Source organism: Triticum dicoccoides, chromosome 7B, assembly GCF_002162155.2.
Source record: "Triticum dicoccoides isolate Atlit2015 ecotype Zavitan chromosome 7B, WEW_v2.0, whole genome shotgun sequence".
Taxonomy (NCBI): domain Eukaryota; kingdom Viridiplantae; phylum Streptophyta; class Magnoliopsida; order Poales; family Poaceae; genus Triticum; species Triticum dicoccoides.
The window spans coordinates 422,169,434-422,179,578 of NC_041393.1; the positions used below are offsets into that span (position 1 = coordinate 422,169,434).

General features: G+C 50.0%; 1 protein-coding gene across 1 annotated transcript; it reads left to right on the top strand.

Moving 5' to 3' along the window:
- Nucleotides 1-6,923: 6,923 nt before the first annotated feature.
- LOC119337808 (uncharacterized acetyltransferase At3g50280-like) lies at nt 6,924-8,524 on the top strand. The gene has a single exon (XM_037610020.1). The coding sequence runs from the start codon at nt 6,937-6,939 to the stop codon at nt 8,329-8,331; it is 1,395 nt and encodes a 464-aa protein (XP_037465917.1). The 5' UTR covers nt 6,924-6,936; the 3' UTR covers nt 8,332-8,524.
- Nucleotides 8,525-10,145: the final 1,621 nt, after the last annotated feature.

A 10,145-nucleotide genomic window follows, 5' to 3' on the forward strand; every position in this document is an offset into this window, starting at 1 on the left:
GCCGTCGTGCTGACGGAACTCATCTCCGGAGCCTTTGCTGGATCGGAGGACCGGAGATCGTCATCGAGCTGAACGTGTGCTGAACTCGGAGGCCTCGTACGTTCGGTGCTTGGATCGGTCGGATCGTGAAGACGTACGACTACATCAACCGCGTTGTGCTAACGCTTCTGCTTATGGTCTACGGGGGTACATGGACGAACGCTCTCCCCTCTCGTTGCTATATCATCACCATGATCTTGCGTGTGCGTAGGAATTTTTTGAAATTACTACGTTCCCCAACAGCCGGGACTAGCATCTTCGTCAGAAGATCATTGGCTGGGCTTTCTGGCAATGGAGTCGGACTGTCGATCCGCTCCGATGTCTCCACATACTCCTAAGAGCAAATATACACAATCACTTAGGAATTTTCCATAAATACATTGGGAAGAAACGGACCCGGTGGCGGCCTGAGAACTCACCTGGGTAGGGTGCCGTGCGGCGTGGAGCCCGCGGTCCTCGGTTATAAGAGGAGGTACTTCGGTGTCCTTGAATAGCGCCTTCCACACGTCCTTGTGCTTCATGCTGTAGAGCCTCTGAAGCGTCTGGTGTTCGGCCGGGTCAAACTCCCACATATTGAATGCCCGCCTTTGGCACGGTATAATCCGGCGAATGAGCATGACTGGGGCCACGTTGACAAGCTTGATGTTCTTGTCCTTCATGCCCATGATGCAGTTGATGAGTCCGGTCAGCTCTGCTGATTCGCCCCATAGTAGGCCCTTCTGTTCCCAGGAGGTGAGTCGCATAGGGGTTCCAGATCGGAACTCGGGGGCCGCCGCCCAGTTGGCGTCACGCGGCTCGGTGATGTAGAACCATCCCGATTGCCACCCCTTCATGGTTTCCGCAAAGGAACCTTCAGGCCAGGTGACATTAGGCATTTTGCCCACCATGGCTCCTCCGCACTCCGCTTGTTGGCCACTCTCGATCTTTGGCTTCACGCAGAAGATTTGCAGCCACAAGCCGAAATGAGGCTTGATGCGGAGGAAAGCCTCGCATACGACGATGAACGCCGAGATGTTGAGGATGAAGTTCGGAGCTAGATCATGAAAGTCTAGCCCGTAGTAGAACATGAGCCCGCGGACGAAGGGGTGGAGTGGAAACCCCAGTCCACGGACGAAGTGGGCCAGGAACACGACCATCTCGTGGGGTCCTGGAGTTGGAATGACCTGCCCCTCGTCTGGTAGCCGGTGCACTATATCTGCGGCCAAGTATCCGGCCGCTCGGAGATTCGTGATCTTCTTCTCCGTCACGGTGGAAACCACCCACTTGCCTCCTGCTCCGGACATGACTAACTGTGCGGAGAAAACCTGGGCTAGGGCGTTGGAGCTCGAGGGGGCAAGAGTATGCGAGGGAGGAAGAAGGCGTGGGTAAGAATGGGGAACTCTTATCCCTTTATAGAGGCGACGAAAGCGGTGCGCCTCCCCACTAGCCTGTTAAGAATCGCTTACTTCCCAAGCACCACGATTGATGGCATGGGGAATTACCCATACCCATATTGATGAGAATCCCGTGATAAGGGGACATGATCTCTGCTTTGACAAGAGGTGTCAAAGAAACCGCCTCGCAATACGCGATGTGGCTGGTTGTGAAAAATGGTTCGAATAATGACCTAGCTCTAGTGGCATGTCACGTCGTCTAAAAATTGTCAGCTGAAGTATCATTCTCTCTGCAACGGTATGTGAGGATCATTTTGCAGATTCGGACACGGCCTACGTGTTCGGTAATAACCTTGGAGTATTCGGAGGAGGAACCCGCCTTGCAATGCTGAAGACAAGACTGCGCGCCGGACTCATCGTCATTGAAGCCTGGTTCAGGGGCTACTGAGGGTATCCGGAAAGCCGGACTATATTCATCGTCCGGACTATAGAAGCGTCAAGATACAAGACTCAAGACTTCGGCTCGTGTCCGGATGGGACTCTCCTTTGCGTGGAAGACAAGCTTGACGATCCGGATATTATGTTTCCTTCCTTGTAACCGACTCCATGTAAACCCTAGCTCTCCGATGTCTACATAAACCGGAGAGGATGGTCCTTAGAAGGCCGATCACATTTACAATCATACCATCATATGCTAGCTCTTAGGGTTTAGCCTCTACGATCTCGTGGTAGATCTACTCTTGCATTCCACATATCTTCAATATTAATCAAGCAGGAAGTAGGGTTTTACCTCCATCGAGAGGGCCTGAACCTGGGTAAGCATTGTGTCCCTTGCTTCCTATTAACATCAGCCTAAGACGCACAGATCGGGACCCCCTACCCGAGATCCGCCGGTTTTGACACCGACAAAGACCCCGATCAAGGATCTCGCGGATGAGAGGCAGCTGCTGCAGAATGCCGCCGCAACCCACAACGACCTTGTGGCCGACATGAAGCTCTGGACCAGTCGCCTTGTGGATGTTGCGGAGAGGCTCACCGCGCAGCTGTCCGTCATGGGCATGCCAAGCTTCAGGTTCTCTCGGGAGGTGAACGTGACCGAAAGTGCCTGGTTGACCCTGTTCTTCGAGCGTGTCCTCGACACCCTTTTACTGCTCCACTCCAATCGAGCAACTTATCTGGCCGAGGAGGCCCGGAAGCTTTGCCGAGATGCCTTGACCAATGTGCTCACCAAGGAGGCACACTGGAATCCCAACGTCAACTTCGCTAACATGCTTGAGAGCTTGCCGGAGGATGCGGACCTCAAGGCGCTCGAAGAGCGTATTGAGACCATCATCAGCTGCATCGACAGAGTCAAGAGGCTGGAGGGCCAGCGTCGGGATTAACTGCTCCATTTCTTGTTGCCGCTGCGAGATCGTATCCAAGACAATTTTATCTTAAGTTAGAACCGCGGCAAACACAAATGTAATATAACTTTGTCGTGCTTCGAACTGAATGCATGTTATTTTACTTTTTGATCTCTTTTTGTATGTACCACACCCTACTCTTAGTTGGATAGGCTTGCCGGCGTGTTAACCCTTGTCGTGGGCGCTTTGAGGAATGGATCCTTAGCAGCCTGCTTGGGGGTGTCGCTGCCCGGCAAGCCACCTTGTTGTTCTTGGCGCAACCACTTGAGCTGTTGACCGGACTCGAAACAGAACAAGGGCGCTGCCAATAGTGGTAGGGTTCCTTCGCGTGCAGTTTTTCCATACAAAAGCCGAAATCATTTTAGGGAAATAACCTTACAAAAAGGAAATCACTCAAGGTTTGGCGTGACTTAGCTTTCTGTTGTCGCGCAGATCGTCATCTCGGCTGCAGAGATCCTGTTCGTCTGCCTACTAGTACCAGGATAATGTAGATGGTCTTAACCTCCACTGCCACCAGCATCCGCCACGTCGCCCATCCGTGCTGGCACGGGCGGAGCGGCTCCAGATGAACCGATCGCCGCGATCGTCTTCTTTATTCGAAGCCATGGTGATGAAGGAACTTCTGCCCTAACTAATAGACCAGATTCTCAAAACTTCAGCCCCTACCCTGCGTGCCAAAGATGTCAGGGAAACGACACCTATGGAATTACGGGGATCCCTTCTACGGTTGGCAGGGAGAGAGTTGCGTGAAGAGCAGGTCTAGTGATCAGCGCAAGGTATTTTTACCCAGGTTCGGGCCGCAATGATGCGTAAAACCCTAATCCTGCTTTTGTGTATATTCTGTATTCTTGAGCTCTTGAACTAGCCGCGGTGCATGCCCAGTCCAAAAAAGTCTAAATCCTCTCTTAGTACGCCTCGGGCCTCCTTTTATATGTCAAAGGGGTTGCCACAGCGGCACACAAGAGGTGGAAAGTATCTACAGGATACATACTTATCGCTGACATCGTAGGACAAACGCATTAAATGTGCTGCCTACGTGCCCTCCAACTTTATTGGGGATGGCAACAGGAGCCGTCCCGTACGTCGCCGCCTCTCCTTGCCTCGACACACGTCTAGGCTGACGAGGCATGCAACGCCATGCTGGATGGCTAGCTGCTGTGTTGGCACGGTCGTAGAGCCTCCACAAAGATCTGCATGTCGCCACGCAGGCGTATGCCTAGTTGGCAGGTTGGTCCTCGCGCTGGAATGGTGGTGAGGTGGCGAAGACTTTTCGTGTGTGGTCCTGGCTGTGGCCCCGCAATCATCCCCGGCAAGGCTTGCCGGGGGCCTCGCAGTCGTCCCCGGCAAGGGCCTTGCCGGGGGTCTTCGTCTTCTGGTGCCATGTGGACCTGCATGCCTTCAGTCTTCACAAAGATCTATATGCCACTATGCATGCACCCCCGAGCTTTGGCCTTGACATTGTCAATGGTGTCAGAGCTCTCAGCCCCAAGGGTGATGGCATTGCTGGTGCTTCACGGGTTGCCACGGCAAGGAGCTTGCCGGGGCTACGCAAGCCGCCCCGGCAAGGGTGTTGCCGGGGGAGGTCCACCTTGTCCTCTGCTCTCTGTCCTCTGTCTTGAATGTTTGTCTTGGTAGTCTTGTGTTTTATCTCCTCCTGCCCTACCTAGCCCTGCGGCAGGCGTGGCTACGACTGCCCGTGCACAAGTAAGGGGTACAGAAGAGCCCATACTTTTGTACACCGACAGATGTACTTACGACCGGAAACGATCAGGCCTGTATTATTGTATTTTTTTCAACACACATGTACGTACAATCATATTTGATTGCTCGCCCGTCGCACAGGAGCTCATTTTGCCGAGCGTGTGTGACCGCAGGGCCTATCCCCGTCGGTTTATGGGTCTTGTGGGAAGGACCCCTTATCGCCCACAGTCACTAGGCGACGGTTCAGAATGTCATCGTGGAAAGAGGTTACTGTTTGTATAGAACCTCGTTGTACCTGAGATAGGTCTACTTTCACAGAACATGCAGACTTTCGTATCCCTTTGGCCATCTGCCGGGCAGCCCAACACTGCTCCATCGTCCTCTAGTGGTCCGTCACAGTTTTAGTGGCCTAGTGCCGCACCTCGTGACCGCGATGACAAGGACATGGACTAGATAGAGCTAGGCAAGAGCCTAAGTTTGGGGGACCTCATTTCCCTAGTTATCCTTGCGTGCACATTTATTTATTTATTTTATTTTCATTTTACGTTGTCATGTTTATTTTCAGTTTTGCATAATAAAAAGTTTTAGAGAATATTTTTGTTTTGTTTCTTGGAATCCTCTTCGTTTGTGTTTTTCTTTCTACGGCCCACAGACTTGACGTCCCTAGCAAGTTGGAAACGAAAAGAACAAAATGGAGAAGTGACTTGAGAAAAGTACAAGCCAGCGTGAGACGGTAAAATATATTCATACTCACTTCTCTTGCAAGTTTAGTTAAGCTAATGCTTTTATTTGGCTGGTTGCACTTAAGTTTTTTTTCCACGGTAGTTGATTATCATTTTTTTATTATTCCTATTTTCAAATCTTTTTAGTAAAACTTTGATGTAAAGCTTATTCTTGATTTCAAAAAGAAAATGTTTCAAAACAAACTTAGGGGCTCGAATTTTTTAAAAGAACTAGCACTTAGTAATTCAACTCCATAGAACTGAATTTGATTGTCTTGATGGTACCTACTGATAGAGTTGTTTAGAGGAACGAATATTGAGGTGATCGATGTTATGCCAAAGTTTGTCCACATTTCAAAATCATGGTGCTTCACCTTCTTGCTGGATCCATGTTCCGTTGCTATATCTGTCGTTTCGCGCGTAAATGCGACTCCATCACTGCTCTTGAGCTTGTACTGAAATTGATTGACCTTCTCTTGAATGGTGTGTACGTGGTAAATGCGAACACAGATCACCGATAGAAAGAGACATACTTTTTATCCATAGTGTATAAAATTAAGCTATAACGGAAACCGAGTTGCATCTATCACTTCTTGGCATAACCCCATCACCAAAGATTGAAGTACCAACGAACAATGAATTGAGGGAAGTACTTGAGAGACATGACTTGGAGGTACTTGCGGGTGTTAATGAAATACTTGAGTACTATGATTCTTCTCATTCGAAACCCCTTGGTTAAATTTCTGTTTGAAAAGCTCAAAGAAAATCCATTCTCTTGAGAGAATATAATGGAGGGGTTCTGTGCAAAACCGTGAAGTCCTTACTTAATCTGTATCTATGTTGGACACTCAGTGGCTCAGGATGGTAGATCTCACACACAATCTTAGTAACACTAAGGGGTAACGACAGTCATCATTGGACTGTTACTACTACATGGCCTACTCAGGTCATTGTGATCCCAACCACATCGCTCTTATATAAGGTGAGGTTATGTGAGAATCTAGACACGATCAACAAGATTTGAGAAGATCAATAACATACCATTGTATCCAAACTCCTCACATGAGGCTTGATAAAACATCTAGCAAAAATAGGGTATTACCTCTTGCATACATGACCCCAATCTGAGTAAAATCCCCCGTGTGAAATCCCGTACCTAGACCATCCACGTGTGTTATGCTCTAGAAGATCTTCCCCACTACACATGTTTCTCATGGGCCTTTATTATTATCATTATTGAGAAATGCAGAATTCTCAAAAGGTAGAAATGTGAAAATAGAAAAGCATGATTGCGGTGTCATGTTGTCCTCAATCCTATATGATCAGAAAGACAAACAAAAATTCGTATGAAAGAATGTTTGATAGCACATGAAAAGCAAACGAATTCTACCAAAAGATTTCACTGGATGGAAATTTTCGTCCAGACATAGTACAAACTATTCTAAGGAAAAATTAGGACGGATTCTAGTCCCTTGAATCGAACAAACAACATATAGAAAACAAATATCTAAGGGTCCAAAATCATCCAAAATAGAGAATTCTTTTTAATCAAAGGTACACCCACTTCTAAAATCCTCTGCCCATCACGTCGCGATCGGATCGTTTTCCGAGAGACTCCAGGTTACATTTCCAAAGGTCAACGCGAGCAAGTATGCTAGAGGATTGAGGTGCGCGCTCCAGATCGCAAAATAGTTAAGCATGGCGACGGAGGATTCTGCCCCCGTCCGCGTCGTCTCCCGCCGCATGGTGCGGCCGTCTTCGAGCGGCGTGGCGACGTGCTCAGCCGAGCCTGCGGCCGAGACGGTGCACCTTGCGCCGTGGGACCTCCAGATGCTGACCGTGGACTACATCCAGAAGGGCATCCTCCTGCCTAAGCCCCCCGCCGGAGACGGCGGCGAGCGCCTCGTCGGGCGCCTTGCGTCGTCCTTCGCCCGCGCTCTAGGACGCTTCTACCCCTTCGCCGGCCGCCTCGCAGCCGAGGAGCAGCTGGAGGACGGCGGCGTCACCGTCTCTCTGCACTGCACCAGCGAGGGCGCAGAGTTCGTCCACGCGGTGGCGCCCGGCGTCACGGTGGCCGATGTCGCGGCGTCGCTGTACATCCCCCGTGTGGTCTGGCCTTTTTTCCCACTCGACGGGTTGGTCGGCGCGGATGCCGTGGCCGACTCGCGCCCCGTCCTTGCCGCGCAGGTCACCGAGCTCGCCGACGGCGTGTTTGTCGCCATGTCGCTCAGCCACGCCGTTGCCGATGGGACTGCCTTCTGGCACCTCTTCAACACCTGGTCCGAGATGAGCCGGAGTGGCGGCACCGACGCCGAGATGCTCACGCCGCCGCCGGTGCTCGTGCGCTGGTTCCCCGATGCCTGCCCTGTACCGGTCCCTCTGCCGTTCGCCAAGCTGGAGCATATGATCCGGCGGTTCGATTGCCCGCCGGTGGAGGAGTGCTTCTTCCATTTCTCCGCGGAGAGCATCAAGAAGCTGAAGGCCAGAGCGAACGCCGAGGTGGCCAGCGCCGGCGTCGGCTCGGCGACCTCCACAGCCACCCTCTCGTCCCTCCAGTCCCTGCTCGCACACGTCTGGCGCTCAGTGTCTCGCGCCCGGCGCCTGTCACCGGTGGAAGAGACGACGTACACCGTGCTCGTCGGGTGCCGCGGCCGTGTCAAGCGCGTACCACAAACGTACGCAGGGAACGCCGTGGTGCGCGCCACGGCGAGGTCCACGGCCGGCGAGATCCTGGACAGGGGACTGGGGTGGACGGCGCGGCTGCTGAACAGCGCCATCGCGTCGCTCGACGAGGCAGCGCTGGTGGGCTCGCTAACTTCGTGGCACCAGGACCCGAGGTTCGCGTACCAGGCGGGGTTCTGGAACCCGGCGATGGTGGTGACCGGGAACTCGCCGCGGTTTGACGCGTACGGAAACGACTTCGGGTGGGGACCGCCGGTGGCCGTGCGGAGCGGTGGTGCGAACAAGGTGGACGGGCGGGTGACGGTGTACGAGGGCCGCGGGGGCGGTGGGAGCATGGGGCTGGAGGTGTGCCTCGCGCCGGAGGCGCTCGCGCGGCTAGCTGCAGACGATGAGTTCATCTATCAGGACTGACGTAGTACAATAGTTCTCCCAGTTTGTGCGCCTACGTCCATTTCAACAAGGGCTTATTTGCTTGACTGGATTTCTAAATCATGGAATGCCCTTGGAAAATTCTCATGAGGTTTGACCTAATGCTAGTGCCCGTGGTGATCTTCAAATCTTAATGTAATTTTTGTTATGTTATTAAGGGTTAATTAGGTTTGAATTGTAGGGGATTCCAATAAAAAACCTGTGCGTAGTAGATATCCCCTAGAAATCTTCTAAATCTTTTCAAACCAATCGAGTCTAATTGTAAACTCGATTTAGTCAATGTGGAATCATTCTTAAGTGGACGTTAGACGAATCAGTGCAGTGCCAACCCTTTTACTGAGAATGGGAAAAAGTTCATTTTAAACTCTGAATTATTGTAGAGGTCGGGCGAAATGAACCCTCATGTCAAAATCCCGGTCGATTGCACCGTGAACCATGCAATCCTGGTCTAAATCATAACCTTGGGTCGTTTGAGGCATAAACACGCTGATGTGGCAAAGGTCAAATGGGATTCTTCTGACCGGTGGGCCAAAGAACGCCTATGTTGCCCACGGCGCACCCGTCGGCCCTTTCTTCTGTTACGCTGGAAAAAAAATATGCGTGCAAGATAATTCGAATGCATGACCACCTCTTTTGGTGCAAACTACACTGACCAACCAGGCCACCTCTCCTCTTGCAACTACTTTATTTCTTTTTTTTTCTTTTTTCTTCTTTTTTTGTTTGTGGAAGCTCCTTAGCTAGATGATTCTCATGCAATTTTTTCTTTTTCTTTTTTATCTAATGTGTGAACCTTTTTTCAATTATTATTTTTAAATTCGTTAAGTTTCTTACAGAACACGTGAAAAATTTCAAATCCACAAACTCTTTTAGATTTTTTCCATAATCTGCGAACTTGTTTCCGACTTAGACTTTTCCAAATCTGTGAATTGTTCAAAATTGATGATTTTTTCTGGGCCAGCCCAGTTCAACTTCACTTTACAATCCTGGCCGTTGTCTAAAAAAAATCCAGCAATCCCTGTTTGGAAAACGACCTTAGGGTTCGATTGCTTGGCCTCACGGAGTGGTCAACGCGTGCTCGCCTCCTAGCACAGCCAATCCTGACCGTTGTCTGAAAAAAAAAAACAATCCAGGCCATCCTTTGCAATTCCTGTTTGGGAAACAACCTTAGGGTTTGATTTAGACCAGGATTGTGTAGTTCAGGGTGCGATCAACTGGGATTTCGACATGAGGGCTTTCCACTAAGAATGTTCGTGCATGAAGTTCATTTTTCGGTTGATTATCTAGGTGTGTCTAACTCTTATCTAGGTGAAAAATAACTACGTCTCATCTGATTTTTACACCCTTAAATTTGACATGAGGTTATTTTTTATTTTTTATTTAATTAATCAAGGCGAGACTTTGTTAATTCCCACCTAGGTTAGAATTGGTTATCTCTCATCTAATTTCTTTACCGTTAAATTTGTACCATCAAAATTGTGCATCTTTTTTTGGTATGGACTCAGCGTGCAGCTGCTATGGCCCGGCGCATTGTTCCATTGTGCTTCTAGTTTTTTTACCTTAGCTGGGCCATTGCTACGTCTATATTTCTACTAGCAAAAGAGTCTGTGTGTTGTAATAGAAAAAAATACCACGCTCATCTAACTCAATAATCATGAGTCAAGATCTTAATAGGTACATATCCTTTCTTTCAACACATGGCATCTCCTCTATGTTGCCACTTATCCTCGTGCTCACCCATGCTGACGGTGACCTAACTGCTCACAATCACAACACGTTTGAGTGTTTCAATCCTAAGG

What these genes read in the sequence shown, in the direction of transcription:
- LOC119337808 (XM_037610020.1), top strand. Translation starts at nt 6,937, where the DNA reads ATGGCGACGGAGGATTCTGCCCCCGTCCGCGTCGTCTCCCGCCGCATG.